Source organism: Chiloscyllium plagiosum, chromosome 4, assembly GCF_004010195.1.
Source record: "Chiloscyllium plagiosum isolate BGI_BamShark_2017 chromosome 4, ASM401019v2, whole genome shotgun sequence".
NCBI lineage: Eukaryota > Metazoa > Chordata > Chondrichthyes > Orectolobiformes > Hemiscylliidae > Chiloscyllium > Chiloscyllium plagiosum.
The window spans coordinates 51,203,475-51,227,783 of NC_057713.1; the positions used below are offsets into that span (position 1 = coordinate 51,203,475).

General features: G+C 39.8%; 1 protein-coding gene across 10 annotated transcripts in view; it reads left to right on the forward strand.

Moving 5' to 3' along the window:
• myom1b (myomesin 1b) overlaps positions 1 to 24,309 on the forward strand; it is a 160,050-nt gene that overhangs the window by 101,220 nt on the left and 34,521 nt on the right. For all 10 annotated transcript variants that reach the window (XM_043688205.1, XM_043688206.1, XM_043688208.1 and 7 more), the window contains 8 exons: positions 613 to 757; positions 3,184 to 3,243; positions 4,063 to 4,130; positions 11,488 to 11,601; positions 14,487 to 14,574; positions 23,549 to 23,587; positions 23,686 to 23,791; positions 24,067 to 24,230. In XM_043688205.1, coding sequence (XP_043544140.1) covers positions 613 to 757; positions 3,184 to 3,243; positions 4,063 to 4,130; positions 11,488 to 11,601; positions 14,487 to 14,574; positions 23,549 to 23,587; positions 23,686 to 23,791; positions 24,067 to 24,230 — 784 coding nt within the window. The remainder of the gene's footprint in view (positions 1 to 612; positions 758 to 3,183; positions 3,244 to 4,062; positions 4,131 to 11,487; positions 11,602 to 14,486; positions 14,575 to 23,548; positions 23,588 to 23,685; positions 23,792 to 24,066; positions 24,231 to 24,309) is intronic.

The following is a 24,309-nucleotide window of genomic DNA, read 5'->3' on the forward strand; positions in this document are numbered from 1 at the left end:
CTGCATGGAAATAAATAAGCTAGTGCAACACTTGCATGATACTGCTTTACTTTCATCAGATCTAGATTAACCATGCATTGCAATCCCCTACACTCATTCATAGTCTGTATCATATATCTTAAATCTATTATTTACACCACAAAATCTTGCAAATGGTAAGCAGAATTATTTTTGCTTTTTCTGCTGGAGATAAGTGGAGAAATTTTGAAAAGAAAACACAGCCACCTCAAAACACTGACACCAAAGTAGTTCCAAAGCTGAGCACCTAAAGTGATGAAGTACAGATTGATTCCAGTAATTCTCAGATATTGCATTTTGAATCCTCAAGTGTTGAACTGGAGAAGTTTAAAAAAAACACAGTAAATGAAGTTTCTGTAAGCACTGGTCCTCCATTTTGAAGTAGTCCAGCCGAGCAGTTAATCTCATTTACCAGTATTACTTGTTTATCTTTGTGGGTAGGGAGGCAGCCAACAGAGAGACAAAACCAGCCTCGCTCTATTTGTTTCCAGAACAGCCTGGCAGAAATCCAAGTCTTTAGTTACAAAATATTTCATGAGAGAAAACGCTTAAACAAAGCTGCATTTTATTCTCTTTCAAATTCCCCTTTTTCAGAAATATAAAATAAAGGTGGATCATAAAACTGGTTTAGTGGAAATGATAATGGACAAATTGGAGGATATAAATGAAGGCACTTATACTGTACAGCTCCAAGATGGTAAAGCAAGCAATCAATCTAGTCTCGTTTTAATTGGAGATGGTGAGTATTTTTACTGCTTTTGCCTTAATAAAAACAAATGTCAAACACAAACAGTAAAATCAGAACATCATGCATTCATCGCGAAAAGAAATGCTAAATTTTAAGTGCAGCTATTAATAGTGGCTGTGTATATTCACCCCCAAAGCCTATTTTTAAAATACAATTTTGCTTGCAATGCCCACTTTCTGATTTATTGGTCAAACTCAGATGATTCCAGTATGTCATTTATCTGCAATGTTTTTATGGTATGCAGTCTGAAGACTAGTCCTTCATTCTCAGCAAATACTTAGTTCAAATTTCCTTGCCATGATTGCATTGATTCATGGCATGATAATGGGACTGTAATTTCAATTTGAAAAAGGAAGCAGAACAATGCAGCTAATGCCTCTATCAATGCCTTCATTTTTCCAGAATTTCAATGTTGCCATTCAGCTCCTGACCTCATTACACCCTTGGTCCAAAACTGGACAAAAGAGCTGAACTCAAGAGGAGATCTGACAGTGACTGCACTTGACATCAAGGCAGCATTTGAGTATGACATCAAGTAAGGCACTGACTGAAGTCAGTGAGAATAAGGGAGGCAAACTCTGCACTGCTTGGAGTCAAATCTGGCACAAAGAAAAATGAATGTTGGAGATTAACCCTCACGTTCCCAGAAAATAACTGTAGGCATTCCTTAGGTGAATGTCCTGGATCTAACCATTTTAGCTGCTTCATCAATGACCTCCCATCCATCATAAGGTCAGAAATAGGGATTTTCACTTATCATTGAACAATGTTCAGTACCCTTCACGATTCCTCCTCAGTTGGTGAAGCAGATTGTGTCTGTATGCATTAAGGCTAAGACAACATCCAGTCTTGGGCTGTTAAGTGGCAAATATCATTTACACCACACAAGTGCCAGGTAATGGTGATTTCCAACAATACCATGGCCACAAGATATTCAAATAGATTCAGCACTGAGAGAAGCACCTCCTGACTCCACAAAACCTCCCCATCATCTTCAAGACACAAGTCAGGAGTATGATTGAATATATTCCACTCATCTGGATGAGACCAGCTCCTACCATACTCAAGAAACTTGACAATGTCCAAGATAAATGCCCCCTTCAACACCAGTACACAATGGCAGCAGCATGTATTATCTACAAGATGCATGGCAGCAACTCGGCAAAGCATCTTCATCAGCTCCTTTCAAACCTACTACCTTTACCATCTAGAAAGAAAGGGGTATCAGATACAAACACCAGCAAGTTTTCTCCAAGTCACTCACCATCCTGACTTGGAGTAAACATTTATGCACCAAAATCCTGGAGCTCCCTCCATAACATCACCATGGACTGCAGTAGTTCAAGAAGAGAGCACAGCACTACCTTCTCAAGAGCAACTTGGGATGGGCAGGAAGTACCAGTCAAGGCAGTGGTGCCCATGTTCTGTGAAAGACATTTTAAAAACTGCTCCTCATTGTGCCTCTCCACACTTCCCCATGTAAAAGAATCCAATCTAATATTTTATCCAAGTAAACTTTCCTCACTGGTGTCTAATTTTCTTCTTTCTTCTGTATCCTTAAATGGGATCCACTTATGCACCTGTGGAAGTACCTCAGTCAATTTAACATTCTCGGGCTTATGCCTGAAATGTCGACTCTCCTGCTCCTCGGATGCTGCCTGAGCCTGCTGTACTTCTCCAGTGCCACACTTTTCGACTCTGATCGCCACCATGTGCAGTCCTCACTTTTTCCTAGCCTCAAATTTGTGCCAGCTACCAACTGTGACTAAGAAATGTTGTCTTTTCTCTATCTCCACTCACAGACTATTCCATTGTGAGACTGCTTCTCATGTCGGTAGGGCTGTGAGCAGCACTGGCAACAGTGCAACAGAACAATGTTCTGACCATTTGTCAATGGATTTTAGTGGACTATAAATAACAGCAGGTCTGATTCAACTTTGGCATGACCCCTATGAACCATTTTAAGTTGAGCAATGCTCCAATTGATATTGTGGAAATGAAGGAACAACTATTAAAAATTCTGAACAATTTTATTATTTTCTTTCCATTGGTTTCCACATCAATAGTTTGCAAGTGGGAGGTAATCAATGCAATAATACCATGTTAAGAAAGTCTACAAAGAGCTTTGAACTTGTTTTGTGAGGTTATTTTGATGCTCGTATCCAAAAATGATTAAACATTTGAACAAATCCATTATAGTAACTTCCATAAAAGCTTTAAGTGACACAAATATTAAAGGAAAGATAATTTATTTATAATAACAGAACTACTAGAAAACTGGAAATGTACTCCTGCATAGTTATTAGTGTTCACATCGTTCAATTTTGGCAGTACAAAATTTGATTTCTTTGTACTGACTTGCCTTGGACACAATGGTCAACTGTTCTGCTGTCAAAGTGCTTACCTTTGTTTTCCAGTGTTTAAGAATCTGCAAAAGGAAGCAGAATTCCAGAGAGGGGAGTGGCTCAGGAAACAAGGTAATGGTACACTCTGATTAATGTATCACTTGGCATTTATTATTTTCTTGCACTAATTAAGAAGACAAGGCAAAATCGTCACAATGTTAACCCTGTTATTTTGGTGCAAACTAAATGAGCAGATTATTAAATATGTCACTGAGGCTGGTCTATTTATTGCCTGCAGCCTTTAGTTTTAACCTACTTTACTGAGCAGGCAGAAATGACAGCTGCCATTTTCTGTTATCAACCTAGCAGTGCAAAGGAGTATGGGTTACAAGAAGCACCAAAAGGTATGAGGCCTGCAGTCCACAGAAAGAAAAGTCAAAACTCTTCTTCCTCACAACACCCACCCTCCCTGATCATACAACCCCCAGAATTCATCCTAGCAGAGTGCCAAGTTACATTCCTTCAGTATCTGGCAGCATCCTCCTGCTCCCAACATTCTTGTGCTGATAGTTGACCAGATATAAATTCATGTGAGAACCTAAATGAACCGACAGAGGTGAAGCTCAGCTCAGCATAGTTTCCTGTTTTTCTTGGCCTCTACTTTCACGCCCAACAACCTGAGTTAAAATTCAGACTTTTAGCTCTGCCCTTCACATCTGGTAAAATATGGCTTTCTGTGAAAATACTTGATCTAACATCATTGTTTTTTATGCATTACATCATATATGAGCAAAAAATAATATTAATGCAATCATTAAAGGGTTTTCTCTTTAATTCATTTTTATAAATGAATTCCATATTTATAAAAATTGTGTGCTAAAATTTGAATTGTGTATATTTTTCCTGTTTTCAGCATATCCATTTGTATTCTTATATTTTCTATGCAAACAGGTCCTCATTTTGTTGAGTATCTCAAATGGGAAGTTAATAATGACTGCAGTGTACTTCTGAAATGCAAGGTAAAAGAAACAATTCTTGCAAGAAATTTTGTGGCAATAGAATATTGTTCTAAAAATAACTTCTGTTTAAGTTTTGGAAGGAACCTGGATATCCTGAGCTGATTGGGTTGTGGTCTGAAAAGAAATTTGCTCTTAAATTTCTATTGAAGAGTGTTCAAAACTGTAGTGATTGTAACAAGGTCAACTAAGAGGACATCTAAGAATATGAGTTCCCTGATTGGGGCTGTTAATCTGGTCTAATCAGGGAACCCTGGCTGACAGACAAGGACAAGAGTGTCAGATATCCTGTTCACTCTGAGAGATGGCTCTGTGGGAGCTCAATCGGTGTCAAGGACTCTCCAAGTGTAAATAGTGGGTGACTTGGTGACAGAATGCTGGCCTCTGTGGAGTTATTTCAAAAACATAGGACACTCTAGATAAGGATTTTCCCTATTTATTGGGACTGAAAATTGTGTGGGAGTTCATCTTTGCAGGAACCCTACCAATTTCTGTGCCAAATACATTTCCTGCCACAAGTGATGGCAGATGTGTCCAACCAAATATGGTTTGGCACATTTAAATTATGCAGCCATAAGGTCATATTATCATATTTTCTCTTTGGAAGCTGGTATTACTTATATAGTATGCAGTGTGAATAACCCAAAAACGATAATAAATGCAATATAAGGTGATAAAGTACTAATTCCACAATGTTCCCCCATCTATCCCCCATATTATTGCCACATAAATTGTCCCGTTGAGATTTGTCCGCCCCTTTTTTAAATTCTGCATTGATCTTCCAACAAGTTTCTCTTTTTCTAAATACATGTAATTTTATTCTTATTTAAAGACTTTAAAAATTCCTGTACCATAGTTAAGCTAACTGTCCTGTAGTTAACCAGAGTGATGCTATATTCCATCTAAAAAATGGTGCCATTACGGCAATTCTTCAGTTCCCTGAAGATCTTTTAGATCATAAACAATTTCCTCTATTGTCAACTTCAAAACCATAAATATACTCTGCCAAACTCTGGTGCTAAACTTAGCTATTATTTTTCTCTATAATACTGATGATCTAATTAGGGTTTGGGGAGTTAACACTGTCAGGGTGCTGAGCTATGGTTGGAGTGGAAGGGTGCGCACTACTGGGAGAGAAAGTGAACGTTGCTGGACAAAAGATATATTGTGAACCTCACTGGGGGTGCTGAACCGGGGCCAGGGATGGGGTAAACATTACTGGGAAGGAGGTGAGCATTGACAGTGGAAGGGGAGCGTTGTTGAAAGGGGTGTGAACATTGTGGGGAGTGAGGTGGTGAACATTGTCAGAGCATTGTCTGATGGATGGAGCAAAGTTGACAGGGGAGTGAACATGTTGGGGAGAGGGTTACACATTGTCATGGTGCTGGAGGCTTTAACACAGCAGTTAATCTCCTTACAGTTATTATCCTCAGCAGGCTTTATACCAGCTAGTAAAAGGCACTAATTGAGTCAGTCAAAAGACCAGGGTAAATACAATTTATACAATCCAAATCTCAGTAGTTCTGGCCATCCCATTCCATTGTCAAGAGGAATCATGCAGCAATTCTTGCAGGGGAGATTAGCATCAGAGCTTCCTCAAACCTGGAGGCTTATCAGTGACTTTAGTGGAGCCATTCACTACACCCCACTATGGATGATTTAATCCATTATTTTCACACATGTTCCTTTTTAAGTTACTGTAAGTTTCTATGCTGCAGCAGCAATATTTTCCCACATCAGCACTCACCCATCCTCCCAAAGTAAATTTCAAAATGAAAGGTTAAACTCTGGGAGTGCACCTAACAAAAATGAGTGAGGTACAATCCCAGGGATAGGGTCAGTGTTTGGTTAAGCAACTTGACTCAAAGCTTGCAATTGCATGTTAATGTCAGTGATAGTGCCAAAACAAAAATGTATGCTTCAAAGCATGGGGTAACATGGAGTGCATAACACTGAAAGAGTTTAAAAGGCTTCAAGCAGCTTTGGTATTTTTAATACTGTTTGTTTGCATTCATAGTTATCATTAGATCAAATTTCTCATGGCTAAGGGAAATATCTGTTAATCCCCACAGCTCCCTGGAGTACATGAAATTTAAACCTGTTGATTAATCTGCCACAAAGGCTTTCAATGTGTGATTTGTATGGCGCAGCATTGGATTCCACTGAGTGAGTGTGCAAGGTTTTGATGCATCATGTACACTAGGACACCTGAGATTTAATTTTAGTCAATCATGGGGATACATTATATCTTGGGCATTCAGCTGTGAGGGCAAACCAGTCTCTTCCTTGGATTCATCTACCTGAACTTTGAACTCCTCAGCATAATCATGATGATGGGCAATAATGTACATGCATCCTCCAGCTGTTTGAAATCATTCTCACTGGTTTGCAGCTAATTGATTTTAAAAAATTAGGAATGGGCATTTCAACCTTCAAGCCTATTCCACCATTCAGTATCATTATGAATGATCTGCAACCATTTGTCCCATATCCTTTTATACCTTGATCATCAAAAATCTATCAATCTTAGATTAACAATTAACAAATAACAGGTTGCAGTTTCATTTGCTTCCACTCTGATTCCATGATTCTGACATGTTAAGTCTACACCATGTCTTGCACGTGCCGCTATGTGCTTTAAGGGCACAAATTAGTTATTTGATGGTTTTTCTTGAGGCTTTAATTTTGCTCAGTGCATTCTCGACCATGTCTCTAGATGTGTTCAGTGCCTTACTGAGTGAATGTTCTCCATTTGGTGATCACAAGTCAGAGTATCCCAAGGGACAGCAGAAATATTTGATTGCTTCATAGATGCTTTGAGAAGATCTCCAAAGCCTTTCTACTGCTCTCCTAGGAGTGTCCTGCCAACACCAAGTTCCAAATGCATAATTGTTGCTGATGCCAGATACACAAGTGATAAGTCTCACATAGCAGAGCTAGTTTGGAATAATTAGTGCCTCAGTGCTAGGCATGTTGAATTAGGAAAACACAACATTCTTGAACCTGGTTTTAGAGGATCTTGTTACAGGTACCAATGGTGGTTCTTTTCCAGTACTCTGAGGAACTTGCGGTCGACTGTCAAAATCTCCAAATCAGAAGGCCCCTTGCTGAGATATTTGTATCATCGATAGTCAAAAATGAGATGCTGAAAGACTGGAGGTTAGCTAACATGGTGGCACTATTTAAGAACGGTGGTAAGGAAAAGCCAGGGAACTATAGACTGGTGAACCTGACATTGATGGTGGGCAAGTTGTTGGAGGGAATCCTGAGAGATAGGATTTACATGTATTTGGAAAGGCAAGGACTGTTTAGAAATAATCATATTGCTTTGTGCATGGGAAGTCATGACTCACTAATTGAGCTTTTTGAAGAAGTAACAAAGAGGATTTATGATGCAGAGGAGTGGACATGATCTATATGGACTTCAGTAAGGCATTTGATAAGGTTCCTCATGGTAGACTGGTTAGCAAGGTTAGATCACATGGAATTTAGAGAGAACTAGTTATTTGGATCCAAAATTGGTAGAAGACAGATGATGGTGTTGGAGGGTTGGATTTTCTGACTGGAGGCCTGTGACCAGTGGTGTGCCACAAGGATCAGTGCTGAGTCCACTGCCGTTCATCATTTATATAAATGATTTGGATATGAACATAGGAAGTATAGTTAGTAAGTTTGACATAAGACATAAAAATTGGAATGTAGTGGACAGTGAAGAAGAACTGGGCGGCACGGTGGCACAGTGGTTAGCACTGCTGCCTCACAGCGCCAGAGACCCGGGTTCAATTCCCGCCTCAGGCGACCGACTGTGTGAAGTTTGCACATTCTCCCCGTGTCTGCGTGGGTTTCCTCCGGGTGCTCCGGTTTCCTCCCACAGTCCAAAGATGTGCAGGTCAGGTGAATTGGCCATGCTAAATTGCCCATAGTGTTAGGTAAGGGGTAAATGTGGGGGTATGGGTGGTTGCGCTTTGGCGGGGTGGTGTGGACTTGTTGGGCCGAAGGGCCTGTTTCTACACTGTAAGTAATCTAATCTAATCTAATTACCTCAGAGTACAACGGGATGTTGATCAGACGAGCCAACGGGCCGAGGATTGGCAGATGGAGTTTTATTTAGATAAATGTGAGGTGCTGCATTTTGGAAAGGCAAATCAGGGCAGGACTTATACACTTACTGGTAAGGTCCTGGAGACTGTTGCTGAACAAAGACACTTGGAGTGCAGGTTCAAGTATCCTTGAAAGTAGAGTCACAGACAGATATGATGGTGAAGAAGGTGTTTGGTATGCTTTCCTTTATTGGTCAGAGCATTGAATACAGGAGTTAAGAAGTCATGTTGTAGCTGCACAGGACATTGGTTGAGGCCACTTTTGGAATATTGCGGGCAATTCTTGTCTCCCTCCTATTGGAAGGATGTTGTGAAACTTGAAAGGGTTATGGAAGTTACTCTGGCAATTATGTAGTTAACTTAGTGTTGTAATGCTTGCCCGGGATCATATTACAGGGCTCTCGTAACAGATAGTGGTAGTGTACTGTGATAGTTTAAGTGTAATGTAGGGAACCAATGTGGTAGATGATGATTAGTTTAGAAAGACAAAGCAAGCCAGTATGATTGGTTATGCTAATGTTATCCAATAAACACGGGAACAACAACTGCATATACTGCAGTGAGACAAAGGATAGGGGGCAGATGGGGAAGACATTTTTCTGGCTGTCGCAGCTTTGATTTTGCAGATTAAAGTTTAATTTCATAAAGGATTTTCTTCATCTCCTGGTAATTTATTTTACAGAATCTTGAGTGATTCTTCCACAACAGGTTCAGAAAAGATTTACAAGGATGTTGCCAGGGTTGGAGGATTTGAGCTATTGGGAGAGGCTGAATAGGATAGGGCTGTTTTCCCTGGAGCGACAGAGGCTGAGGGGTGACCTTATAGAGATTTATAAAATCATGAGGGGCATGGATAGGATAAATAGACAAGATCTTTCCCAGGGGTGGAGGAGTCCAGAACTAGAGGGCATAGGTTTAAGGTGGGAAAAGATATAAAACAGACCAAAGGGGCAGCTTTTTCACATAGAGGATGGTGCATGATTGGAATAAGCAGCCAGAGGAAGTGATGGACGCTGGTACAATTACAACATTTAAAAGAGATTGGGATGGATATATGAATAGGAAGGGTTTCGAGGGTCATGGGCCAAGTGTTGGCAAATGGGACTAGATTAGTTTAGGATATCCAGTTGGCATGGGCGAGTTGGACTGATGAGTCTATTTCTGTGCTGTACTTCTCTATGACTCTCTGATTCTGAGAGTGTGGGCTTCACTCTTGCTTGGTAAACTGTTGACTCAGTCTGAGGTTTGAGATCCTGGTCCCCAAATATTTATTTCTTTAATCATCTAAAGACTTCATTGGCACATTAGAGGAAATGTTGGATTTCATTGTCAGCGAATACTATCATTTTACTCTGGTAGAAAGAGACAATAACAGGGCCAGATCTTGGGTGGAATTTTCTGTTTTAAAGACTAAATATGGGACTGGTGTAAAGGTGTTCCACTTGGGAGTATGTCTGGTTTTCCCACATGATTACATTCTCAGCTCATTACATATGCTACACATGTAAAACACTAAAGTTTCTGAGCTGCAAGTTCAGAAGCCCGCTGACTTTCTGCGTTCCAATATCCTGGAGTCATATTTTAAAGGCATCCACACTGAATTGCTCTGTCAGAAATCTAAGAGCATTAATCAACCCTGGTCATCAATCCCACACACCCATAGGGCTTTCGAAGACCATGTAAAAATAAGTACTTTAGCAGTGCCTCCCTAGCGATTCTCCTGAAGACGTTCCAGGACAGAAAGGGGATTTGTTTCCCTGTGGATGGTATTAAAATCCCAGTTGATGTTAATGCAGGATGTGTCAGATCCCAGATTGAAACTTGACTTGAAATTTTATTGAACCATGGAGCTCAGCTACAGAATACCTTCAGAACAAGTATTCTTCCAGCTCAAAGAAAAAATAGGTATTCAACAAGAAAGGCATGGGCCTATTTTTCCAAGGACTGGCAATCATAGTCAGTTTGTGTCACAGCTTTTTTTATGTTAAGAAAACTCTGTATTCCAGACATGAGATTCTCATCAGGGCTCCTTAATAAATGCAGAGCATACCTTAAATCTGATAGGTCCCTTATAGTACAGGCTAGTCACAGGAAGTCAGACCACATACCCCTTTCTACAGCACTAGATGCTTTATTCTGTGGTTTAAATGTCCAGCATCACAGATAAACTCCTTAACAGCTCCCGTGATAGGCCAAATTCATAAGATAGAAGTGTGAGATTTGGGTGCCTAGAGGGTATGGTGATGGGGTGCCCGATGAGTATGGTGCCAGGTAAGTAGGATTCCAGGTAAGTAGGGTGACAAGTGGGAAGCGGGCCAGGAAAGTGCCGAAGGGACAACCAAGGTGGTTGGGAGATATCAGTTCTGGAGAAAAAGCGTGCTATTGGGTCCTCTGTGGTAGGGGATTTGTCTGGTCCCATAGTGTGAGGCAAGATCTTGTCAGATTTCTGGAGGGAGTGATGGGGATGGGGTAAGTATTGTTGGCACCAACATTGGTAAATGGTGTCAGGTCCAGTAGCCAATGCGTTATGTGGTAGAGGAAACAGGAGTTAGGTCTGGAGTTGGTGGAGTGGGTTTCAGGGCCCAGGGAGAGAGGGGGATATCAGTCTGATGGCATCAATAGGATCAAGTCCAGGGCAGAAGGTACAGGTTTCAGGTCCTGGGAAAGAGGGTTCTGGCAGTTCTGGGGCCAATGTACTTTTTCTTTCCTCCCCAACTCCAGGAACTGCATTGAAAAGGCACCTGTACAGAACTTTTCTCTCTTTGACCCAACAGTATCACTCAACCTCTGCACATCATGTGTACCCACCCCCGGAGATGTCAGAGACCAGGCAAAAAAAGCAATGTCATCTGGCTTCTGAAAATGAGTGAATCCTCTGTCAGGTTAAGGACACGTGAATTTACAGCTTACGAAAATTAGACCTGTAGATGTATTAGGGAGTCTGAAAAAGGAAACTGTAATGGAAATTCACCAAAACAAATCATGTAATGTCAGCCTTTCAGGGATTTACACAGTTTACAGGCGAACTTATGTTTAGAGAACTGGAACACAGTATGAAATTAGAGACTTACTAATACTAATACAAACATAAATCAATATGGGTCAGTATCGAGGATTAATCATGAGAAAATGGTTTGGTTCCAAATTTGGTAAGAGAACGCTAACAAACAGAGAAGCCAAATGCAACGTTTTTTGAAAAATTTAGAATAAGGGATGAATCAAACCAACCCCGAATGTAATTTTTCTTTCTTTCTACTTAGGTGGCTAACATTAAAAAAGAGACCTCAATCATCTGGTACAAGGATGATAGAGAGATAATGTTTGATGAGAAGCATGACTTCAAGGATGGAGTGTGTACTTTGCTGGTTCAACAGGTACAGAGATAATGTTTATTTAATCACTGAGGCTTTGTCTGTTTGTAGCAGAAATTGAAGCTGAACGCTTCAGTCAAAACAAAAAAAACCTCTCCTTTAGTTTAACCAAATTTGGAAGAGAAAACTCTATCAATAAGAGATGAAAACTCACGTGTGGTGTGCAACATAGCAATAAAGATGGCTAGAAAACCTCAGCATCATGTAAAAATTGGACCAGACGTGGAATATTGGGCCTCCATGCAGAAGAGCAGCTGTGATCTAAAACCCACCTCACAAGGTTATGATGCCAAAGGGACAGAAGTGGACCTGTTGGGATTTCTTAAAACTCTTTAATTTATAGTAGCTTCTGGCTTATCTGTGTTCTTATCAATGGATAGCTAGAAGTTGTACCTAAGGAAGTGTCCAGGCTTGGGAGACCCCTGAAAGCATTTAATAATCCCTCCACCATATTAGCAATAACTATTTAAGATGCTTTGATGTGCTTCTTATTCTTCACCTCTCTCACACCTTGAATAGTGACACCTGGGAGTGAACTGCTAACTGGCCATGAATACTGATAAAGCTCCCAAAAGCATGGAGATGATAGCCTCGTGGTATTATCGCGAGACTGCTGATTCCAGAGACCCAGGTCATGTTCTGAGGATTGAGGTTCAAACCCTGCTAGGGCAGATGGTGAAATTTGAATTCAACAATAATCTGGAATTAAGACTCTAACAATAACTGTGAATCCATTGTTGATTTTCTTTTAGGAAAAACCCACCTGGTTCACTCATGTCTTTCAGGGAGGAAACCCAACTTTCCTGGTCTGGCCTACATGTGGCTCCAGACCACATAGCAATGTGGTTGACTCTTAACTGCCCTCTGGGCAATTAGGGATGGGCAATAAATTCTGGTCTAGTCAGCGATGAGCTCATCCCATGAATGAATAAAAAAAATGATTTGGTTTCTTCCCCCAGATTTCAGCCATTTATAATGCTTCACTCAGAGCTGCTCATATTGCAAGTGATGGAAAGAATTCTACCCTGAAGCTATAGGGTTACCACACCCTGGTGGACTTGAAGTGCGAGGACATAGAGTTAAAATTGAAATGGAAATGTGCACAATCGATTCCAAACCAAATCTGACTATCTTCAAACTTAGTTTGCAGACAGCACAAACAGTGGCCCCACTCTCTAAATATTGCAATCAAATTATCCCACATGTATTTTAACTTATTGAGGAAGCAAAGATATGATGTACTATGCAATACAACTGGTACATTTTTGCCATGATTGATATGCCACCACAGTTTCCATGTCATTACATTAGTGGCATTAACTGCATCATTAATAAGCATGCCACCTGTGGGTTAGGTCTTTCTCACCGTGCGGAAGGAAAAGATTAGCAGGTGTTCAAGAATTTTTTTACCTCCTGGTAACCGAATATGAATAATAGTAACAGTGAAATCAGATTCACAATGAGCCATAGTCCATAAAGGATATGGGCCAATGACCCCAAGATAGGTAAGCACATCAATTGTCAAGAGGACCAAGAGTATCTGTAAAGAGATAACGATAAGTAAACTGAGTGGGCAAAAAGTTTGCAAATGGAACTTCATGAAAACATGAACTGGTCCACTTAGGAAAATAGAAAAGCAGTACTGTATACCAATGAAATGGAAATGGATGGCAAATCTTAGTTGATGCCCTGGGAACTGACAAAAAAGTTGGAATACAGGCGAAGCAAATCATTAGGAAGGCAAATGGAACATTGCAAGGCAAAATGGAATGTAAAAGTAGGGAGGTTTTACTGCAGCTGTACAGTGCCTTGTTAAAACTGTGTATTGAGTACTGTGTACAATTTTGACCCCTTTACTGAAAGAAAATATAATTCTGTTTGAAGCAGTTTAGACAAGGTTTATATGGCTCATTCCTGGGATGAAGGGTTTATCTCATGAAGAAAGATGAACGGGTTAGACCTGTATCCATTGGGAGTTTCAAAGAATCAGAGGTGATTTTCAAAACTATAAGATCCTGAGGTGCCTTGATAGGTTGGAAGTCAAGAAGATGTTTTCTCTTGCTTGGGAGACTCAAACTTGGTGACATAGATTGAAGGTGGAGATTATTTTCTATGTTAGAGGTTATTAAGTATGTGGAATTCTCTTCCTTTGTAAGTCGTGGAGACTGGATATTTGTATGTATTCAAGGCAATGTTAGATAGACAAGCAAGTCAAGGATTTTTGGAGTGAGGATAGACAGGAAAGTAAAGCTGAGACATCAACAAAATCAACCATGATCTCATTGGATGGTGATTCATGCTCAAAGAGCTGAATAGCCTAGTCCCAAGTTTCTACAGGTTTCTGCCTCTATAAGCGAGAGATGATTGGTTATATAGTTTGAGGAACACCAATCAACATTAAGCATGGGACAAGGTCAGAAAGCAAGTTTCCATAAACACCAGCAAATCCATGCTATTGGCATTATTCTGCATCACACTGTAGCCATTTAATCAACTGATCAGTGTTTAGGCTGCAGCTGGGTGTGGTGTGGAGAAAACAGAAAGTGGTAATTATCAGAGGGAGTCTGAGACTCTTACATGGCAGACAAATCAAAATATGTGTGCTAAAATATCAGCATAGTAATTTGTTGCACAACAAAATGTCACTGGGCATATTTTGCAACAAACGCGGTTCTATGGGAATGTTTCATATAAACTTTCTCAGAAAAGTCATTGCAATGAAAAGGGCACAGAGAGATCCAGTATGAGCAGTATACTTGTTCATGTGGGAACATAGAAGGTCAGCAAACATATCTATAATTGCAAATGCTTCTGAGAGTTGAATGTAATTATGATTTGCGCAAACGGACACTATTGTTCTAATATTCTAACTTAAAATATACCAACAGTTTTCAAAGAAGGACGCTGGTGTTTATGAAATTGTGCTGAAGGATGACAGGGGAAGAGATTCAAGTACGCTCCGACTGCTTGAAAAAGGTAAGTTTGGCAGAGACTATTAATGTATCTGAATATTGGACAAATTTCTTCAACAAACCTTTGAAAGGTCCATTAAAACACAGCCTAAAGTAAAAAGACAAATGGATCAAATTTATTGATATTAGTATCAGTACAATTGAGTAGATTGGAGGTCAGCATTTAACCCTTTTCAATCACTGTGAGTAATTTAGATTGTGGATAAAATAGTACAATCATGTGCAACATTATAACCATGTGCTCATTTTTCAGTGGTGGCTGGGGGACATGCCATAGACAGGGAGTTGTTATTTGTAGGTATTTTCTGGACAACCTGTTCAGAGTTGTTAGCAGAGGTAGTATTTGAACCCAGGCCTCCTTATTCAGAGGCAATGATATTACCAATGTGCCACAAGAGCTCCTTCAGTTAGATTATGTTTTTTCTTTATTCAGAATTGCTATCACGCACAACTGAGCGACTTTCTCATGATCAAAATCACCAAGACTTTTTTTTGTTCTTTTAACTACCACCAGTAATCACCCATGTGGCCAATTAAATATTTGCATACAAAGCCTGTTAAGGGTAGTGCAAACCATCAAAAGTGAAGAAGAAGTAGGGAGAAAGGGAAGGGGTCTAATCAAAATGATGTTGGAAGGGGAGATAAAGCATTATATCCCCTATGGTGTCCACCTCCCTCTAATTCAACAGGCATTGAGAGCATTGATGGACACTGCGTGCTTCCTCTCCAAGGACACCCAGGCACAAACATAACTGAGGAAAAGGGGCAGATAGTTAGCAGAGATGACCCTGTGCACAGCCCACTGCCTGGACCTGTTTATAGCCAATCAGGCTAGGCTCATGAAGCAGACCCATGGGGAGGTCTTCCAATCTGCCCACAGCCCTCCTGACCAAGTGCCCAAAGATCAGGAGCATTCAGCTGAAGTGCAACCAAAACCACAAAAATGATTTTTCAAATAACTATATATGTGTGTGTGCCATCGCTCATGACAAATATTTGCAAGGTCCAGTGACTCCACAGCACGACAAAAAGATATTTTCTAATGAACCTATTCAGGGATGTTATTATACACCTCTGGAGCAGGAGGGACTTGAATCTGAGCTTCCTGGTCTAGGGATAGGGACACTACCACTGTATCACAAGAGTTCCATTTTATTATTTTTATTTTAGTTGTATTTAATAGTGTGCTGGTAATGGGCGTTAACTGGGGATTCACATGAGCTCCTATAAATGGGAACAGATTGAAACTGTGATGGTTGTTGTTCTACTACTGCACAGGTTTCAGAAAGAAGCAATACCTTTAAAACAGCCAGATAACATCATGACATGATACTTGAATAGAAACAGTCTCCATCTTATTCTCTCTCCATTCAGTCAGCCTATTAGTTGGATGTTTTCAGTCACTTGTAAGCCAATCTGCTGGTCAGTCAGTTAGCCAGTCAACTACATAAATAGTGGCACAGTGGCTCAGTGGTTAGCACAGCTGCCTCACAGTGCCAGTGATCTGGACTTAATTCTCCTCCCATGCGACAGTCTGTTTGAAGTTTGTACTTTCTTCCCATATCTATGTGGGTTCTTTCCACAGTCCAAAGGTGTACGGCTAAGGTGGATTGGCCATGGTAAATGAATGGATAGAGTAGGGGGTGAGTCTGGTTGGGATGTTCTTTGGAGGGCCAGTGTGTACTTGATGGGCTGAATGGCCTGCTTCTACATTGTAGGGAATCAATGTATAACGTAGACAATACATGTAAGTTTGAGAGGTCCTACTAGTGTACATGGAAGTTGACTAACAACAAACTAAGTATTTCAGAAGAATAAAAATAACCAACACCTTATGATAACATAAGAGAAAACCACAATTAGATCAATGGTTTAAGTGGTGCGTATATGTAAATAAAGGTATCAAAGTGTGTCAAAGTTGATTTCAGTTCCAACCTGGACTAACTGGCTTTCTGCAGTATGGAATGGTAGCAGGGGTTGGGTGCTAATTATAAACTTTGTAAAATAAGCTCTCTTTTCTCTCAGAAAACTAGTAACCTTCAGGGAAAATGTCAGAAAAGCAGTTTGAAATTATTGGGATAAGATTGCTGTTTAACATTCTCTGTGTTTGAATCATATGACCCGTGACTGAATAAACTGGATATGTTGACATGGATTGTGATACTCTCAAAGAGAAAGCAAGGTACAAGTCTTTCCACAAGCAGTATAATCAGAAGTAAAGCATTTTGTGAAATGGATGTTTGCCAGTTGGATAGTGATGGAAATCTGGGCCTTCTATTTGGAAGAAATTTACAAAATATTTGTTAAAGGGGGCCTGGCATAATTCGATAATTTTTTTTTAAAAATTGGTCATTCTACAAAAGAGTAGTCATGGATTTTAACAGATTATATAACAAATTGACAAAATTCTATTTGGAGATCGTTGCTAATGTTTAATTGATTAGATTTTGCTGAGATGTTTTATTTGGACAGTAAACATGTTCTAGCTGGTATTAAGAGAAGAGAAGAATGTTTGATCAAATGTTGACTGCCTTAAAACAAAATCCTGGGGAAACAGACATTTCCTCCATGAAATAAATGAGGCATTCCACTTTGACACAAAGAAGAGAACTGTGAATTTCAAAACTGTCCAGATTACAGACACAGGCATCAACATACTGGGATGATTAAAAACAAGCAGTCAGCTGATTTGCAGATTATTCATTCAAGACTTTAATGAATCCCCTTAACAAAATCATCAGGTTCCTGATATAATATTAGACAAGGAATGAGGTTGGGTATCAAGAATTAAAGGTATCAATTGGGTCAATGAGCTGAAGAGTGTCAGACGGAGTTTAATTTGGATGTATGCAAGGTATTGCATTTTGGTAAAACAAACAAAGGCAAGACTTATACAATTAAAAGTTGGGCTTTGGGTAGTGCTGTAGAACAGAGAGACCTAGGAGTTCAAATACATAATTCTTTGAAATTTGCATCACATATAGATTGGGTGGTTAAGAAAGCATTTATCATGCTTGCCTGCATTGCTCAGTATAACAGCTGGGTCATTATGTTGAGATTGTACTTTGGTGAGGCTTCTTCAGGAGTCCTGTGTCCAGTTCTGGTCTCCCTGTTATAGGGTATTACTCTTGACTATTTACTAAACTGTTGCCAGGAATGGAGGGTTTGAGTTATAAGGAAAGGCTGAATAAGCTGGGACCTTTTTCACTGGAGTATAGGAAGTTCAGAGGTGACCTTATAGAAGTTTATAAAATCATGAGGGGCATAGATAAGGTGAATGGCAGGTGTCTTTTCTCCAGGGTGGGGGATTTCAAGACAAAATTTTAAGTAGAAAGGAAAAAGATTTTAAAAAGACATGACGGGCACAGAGAATGGTTCATGCGTGGAATGAACTTCCAGAGGAAGTTGTAGATATGGACAAAGTTAGAATGTTTATAAGGTATTTAGATAAGTTAATGAATAAGAAATGTTTGGAGAATATGTGCCAAGCGGATGAACTAGGTTCCTTTGGGATTATAGGTAAAAACAATGACTGCAGATGCTGGAAACCAGATTTTGGATTGGTGGTGCTGGAAGAGCACAGCAATTCAGGCAGCATCCGAGGAGCAGCAATATCGACGTTTTGGGCAAAAGCCCTTCATTATTCCTGATGAAGGGCTTTTGCCTGAAACGTCAATTTTGCTGCACCTCGGATGCTGCCTGAACTGCTGTGCTCTTCCAGCACCACTAATCTTTTGGGATTATGGTTGACATAATCTGGTTGGACTGAAGAGTCTACTAATAGGAGAAAATAATGAAATCTGCAAATATTATCAAAGGATTTCACTATGTCTTATCATAAGCTTTTCATCGGCATGTGAATTTCACAAGTTAGTTGGCATGGGTCTAAAGGTATGGAATAATGGCAAAAATATCTTGATGCTATGTTTTATCAACCTGGTGCGCAGATCTATTTCTTCTATAATAATGCAAGTTCAGAACAAAATAATTGACAAGTGCAAAAGAGCAGAGAAAGTACAGCAGCACACCTTATGATTGAAGATGAAGGGGAATTTGTCAATGACAGATTCAGAGACTTGTGGAAATAGAAGCATCATTGACATGAATACTGCAGCTGGACATCCTGTCAGCAAAGGAATTTTGTGGTGATCAATGGAATGCTACATAAAACTATACCAATCAATGAGACTGCAAGTTAATAATTCCTCATGCATGGGTAATTCATTGAAGAAGTCCATTCCACATGGTTGAACAATGTAGTCCCTGTCAATATAAGGAAAATCCTAAATTATCTTCTGTTCTGTTCAATAGTCCCCTGCTCTGGAAGGTACTATAATGATGTCCATTTCTTTTTCTGTACATTTAAATGCTTAACATTCAGGGAAATGAGCATTCATCAAGATTGAGATTTTGCAGAAAATTTGAGAACAGTGAGGCACTTTATACAACGGAGACAGAATTTAATTCAAAAGATTTTATGCATTGCAATAGTACTTTGCTCAATTGGTTGGATAGCTGATTTGTAATACATGGTGATGCCAACAGCATGGGTTCAATTTGTGTACCGACTGAGGTTACCAAGAAGGATGGACGTTCTCAACCTTTCATTTTGCCTGAAGCATAGTGACCATCAGATTAAATGACCACCAGTCATTAGAGCAATCCTATAGTCTGGTAAAACCATGGTTGCTTTACCTTTTTACTACAACAGGGAGAATATTATGGAAAGGATAGGCCCTGGTAAGATAATCAACCATGGTGGAAATACAATATTTCTCAAATATGGCAATTAAACTGTTAAGGTTCGGTTGTCATAATTAATAAGAATTAATAACAAAATCTCATACTCTGAGCAACTGATAGAAGTAATTGTATATTTTATGCTACAAGTATTCATTTTGTTTGATAATGAGTGATCTGAGGAACAGAATATAATAGACCAAGAGTTAGATAGTGGCAATGTCAGGGTTAAGCCACATAACAGAGCTGTCATATTCACAGAGCAATCGCCCAGAGCTGATAATTCGGTGACATACATTTCAGGGGAGTTTAACTATTCAAGTGGCATAACAATTTTGGAAAGTGATTTAAAGTCTGGAAGTAATACTTGTGTCAGAAATTGATCAGGAACTGAAGAAAGAGCTTCCAGTAATACAAGAGAGTGATCATGGTTCATGATCCTGTGGATACACAAGTGGAATTAGAGGCTGAAGTTTTATTAGTTAGACAATGAAATGAAGGATACAAAACAGTCTCACAAAAGAACCACAAGCTGAAGTTTTCATGCTCAAGAGATTTTGATAACTATCAATAAACTTGAGGATCAACTATTAAAAGAAGCATAAAAGGAGAGTTAGACAGTTAGGCAGAGCTTGTTGTTTGTTTTGAGGTATCAGAAAAAGGTTAACCTTTCACAAATGTGGATTTGTACTGAAAAACATTCTTGTTTATGGAGCTTACAATGTAAAAGCTAGATTAATTGCTAGTTGTTTGGAGTGTTACTGGGCAACACAGATTAGATTACTTACAGTGTGGAAACAGGCCCTTCGGCCCAACAAGTCCACACCGACCCGCCGAAGCGCAACCCACCCATACCCCTACATTTACCCCTTACCTAACACTACGGGCAATTTAGCATGGCCAATTCACCTGACATGCACATCTTTGGACTGTGGGAGGAAACCGGAGCACCCGGAGGAAACCCACGCAGACACGGGGAGAACGTGCAAACTCCACACAGTCAGTCGCTGAGGCGGGAATTGAACCTGGGTCTCTGGCGCTGTGAGGCAGCAGTGCTAACCACTGTGCCACCGTGCCGCCCACAACTATTACAAGAAACATTAAAAATATTTTTGAGTATCTGTGACCACATTCACTGGAGAGGAGACCAATCAACATAAAAGCCACATTTCTGCAGCGCAATACGTTTCAGAAAGAATTGTACCTGAAACTGCCTGAAGGGGCAGTCGGTGCAGAAGGAAAACTATGGAATCTAAATAAACATGACTGTCGCCTAGGTCACAACCTTGTTTTTGTTTTGGTGAAATGTGATTTCCTGTAAGTTGGTTTCATTATATTAAATCCAGATAGTTCAATGTATTATTGGTACCATAGAGGAAAATGAAAACTTTCAATAATCTTGGTATTAATAATTCACTGTCAGGTTGTATTGCAGAATTTGGGAAATGTGTTATTAAGGTTGATGTAGAATTTACATTTGGGAGTCAGGCTTTTATATATATTAGATATTAAGCAAATTAAGTATGGAATAACTTTATGGCAATAATCCTAGTTGGAGCATGTAATTCATATTCAAGGTAATTGTACAAAATTATCACTCAGACTGGACCAGATGCTAGCTGTAATCATTTGGATTTAAGAACTGCAATAAAATAAACTAAAATAAGAATGTCTTTATTTTCTTTTTGTGCTTCCCATCTGAAGGCAGGCCTGACTCAGAGTGCTATGATCTCCACTGCTGGTAGGGTGAGGAGACAGGTCCTGAATCCATCCCAACCGGCATGTGGATCAAAACTCGTGCTGTTTGGATCAATCAAGCCACATCAGCCATTCAGCCAACTAAGCCAAAAAACCCATCCCTGAAGTCCTGGTTGCTGTAGCAATATATAGTTTTATGTGCAGCTTGTTGCCATGGAGTTATAGATTCTGATGTCAGAGATTCCAATTATTTTCCACCAGTTGGCCAACAAGGAATCTCTCCTGCTCTTCCTGCCTGCCATTGGTGTAGGTTAGAGGATTTTGCAGATTGATACTCAATAGCTGCATTAAGAATACATCTTCCTTACCAATCATGTCTTGAAATAGGACTAGAATCTGGAGCTTCTGGCGCAGACACAGAAACCCAACACAACAGGTGCTGAAATAACTCCAAAGAGGCTGGCAACACGTCACCAAGTCACCTTTTATTTATATGTGCATAGTGGTCTGGCTTCTCTCTGTAAGAGCTAACTCTCTGGGTGAACAGAACCTCTGACATTCTTATTTATGTCTGTCAGCCAGGGCTCCCTGATTGGACAAAATTAACAGACTCCAATCAGGGAACTCATATTCTATGAGGCCCATCCAGGTGAGCTCGTTACAATCACTACAACTGCACCACAAAATTTCTACAGAATATTAATGGGGCAATTAAAACATTAAGAAAATAAATCCAGATAAAGGTATTCTTAAGGTTGCATTCTTAAGTAATCCACAGAATACGAGAGTGGACTTTTTTGGCAATGCTCACTTGCGGGTCCCCTGATGTATATTCCACTGCAACAGGTTTATAATATTACTGATGGGTGAGGATGGAAAATACGAAACTTTAGCATGGGAAGCAAATTAAAAAAAGGTTGTTAGCTGCATTCTGGCTGTTAAAACTGGGTTCTTGTGGAGGCAGTGGAGATGCATTTCAAATGTATTGAATATTTAAAGAGACTTTATGTAAAATGGACATACTGAAGTTTATATACCACTGATTGAAATGTAGACCACCATTTCTTGTGGGATAATGTAGACTCTAGAAAACGTCTGGCTGGAAAGGTTATGAATTGACATTGCTGGTTGAAATCAAATGCTACAGAGAAAAGAATTCCTAAAATTAAATTCAATCCATATCAACTGATGGTGTTGTGTTGTGAAAGAAATGCATATATGAAAAAATTGTTACAAGACCAAGAAGAGTGTCTAGCAATGTAATGCATAGTACAGAATATAGAGATCATTGATTTAATTAGTTTTAAATAGTGGCTGTGTATATAAACTTTATTTCAAGAGAGAAAGGAATCTGTCACTCGTATCCCAATTGATTTTAATTGAGTGTGGGTAGTGGGCATTAAATGGGGTTTCACTTATATTCCTGTGCCGTGCATTTTTGTAAATGAGTGTTTTTAAATGTGTGCAAAGATTGGCCCTCTTTGTATCCTTCACCACATTGCTTTGTAGGTCTAAGGTAAAGTGGCTATTGTCTTATGGACTGTTAGAGAGAGACAACTGGTAATGGTTTAACCCGAGGGTCACCACGCCTTGAAAGAGAGGAGAAATTGAGAAGGACAGTCATTCACATAACTTCAGCCAGTGCAAGAAGTGAACCCATACAACTGGCATCACAATCTCAGTTGGCTAGGTGGCTGGTTTATAATGCAAAGTGATGCCAACAGCATGGGTTGAACTCCCACACCAGCTGAGGTCACATCGAAAGATTCCCCCCTCACCTGAGGCATGCTGACCCTCAGACTAAGCCATCCTTTTTTTAAATAGAGCAGTCTTCTGGTCTGGTAAGACTATGGCAATTTTACCTCTTCCAGAGACCAAGGGGCTGAGAAAAAGGGGCAAATGGCCTGATGTTTACAGAAATGTGCAATTGAAAGATAGTCATTAAAACAAATACAAATTTTAGATTAGATTCCCTACAGTATGGAAACAAGCCTTTTGGCCCAACAAGTCCACACCAACTCTCTGAAAAGCAACGCACCCAGACTCATTCCCCTACATTTACCTCTGTACCTAACACTATGGGCAATTTAGCATGGCCAATTCACCTAACCTGCACATCTTTGGACTGTAGGAGGAAAGCGGAGCACCCGGAGGAAACCCACGCAGACACAGGGAGAAACTCAACACAGACAGTCACCTGAGGTGGGAATCAAACCCAGGTTCCTGGCACTTTGAGGCAGTAGTGCAAACCACTGAGCCACCATGCCTCCCAAATTTCTTACCTGCAGGCCTAATACTTTTGAACTGGTGGCATTTATGAATGCTGCTTCACACTGGAAATGCCCTGATGAGCTAATTAACATTTAGACATTGAATGGTATGCAGAGAAGTGGTAGAGAGGAGAGAATTATTATCAAGAAGCAAAATGTGAAGCAGGAAAATCATGAAATTAAGGGTAACTGTAACTTTAACTGTAAGACACAATGTCATTGTAGCCACAAAATCAGCTTTATCAAGCTTGTTTAACCTTAATGTTTCAGCTTTCGGTGATGTGATAAGTGAAGTTTGCCGTGCAGCTGGTGAGTATTCTGAACAGAAAGCCTTGCACTATATCTTCAACACTTTCTAGTGATTACTAATTGGGTATTGGAACTGAATGGTTCTGCTAACATTACAGCTCAGACTGCAACAGATCTGAAGGTACAGAGTACAGAGCATGGTATCAGAATCTACTCTTTTGTTACTTACTACCTGGACGATTTGAAGATCATCTGGTATCACAAGTAAGAGAGAACTTTCTTCTATATATTTGGCACTAGAAAATTGGGAGTAAAGTAAACTGGAGGTGCTGACTTCCATGTCCAACTCACTCCCTGGAAATGAAACTCATAAAACCTAGCCCTTTCTTGTAACAGTACTTAGTTTTACAGAGAAAGGATATAGAGGTAGGAAGCTTTGTGCTTGTTATTGGAACTCATTTTATTAGATGTGAGACAGTTGGAAATGAATCACATCCTAAAGTTTAGATAGTTTTAAAATGCCTGTTGTCTTTCTCCAGAGACACAAAGCTTGCATCCACAGACAGGGTAAAGAGTGGTGTTACAGGAGAGCAGCTCTGGCTGCAGATTAATGAACCCACTGAAAAGGATAAAGGCCAATACACTCTTGAACTCTTTGATGGAAAAGCCGGACACAAAAAATCAGTTGAACTATCAGGGACAGGTAAGAAAAACAGATCAACTTCCAGCATAGTTATTTGAATATTGTAATAAAGTGTTCCTATTGGTCCATCGTGAGATTA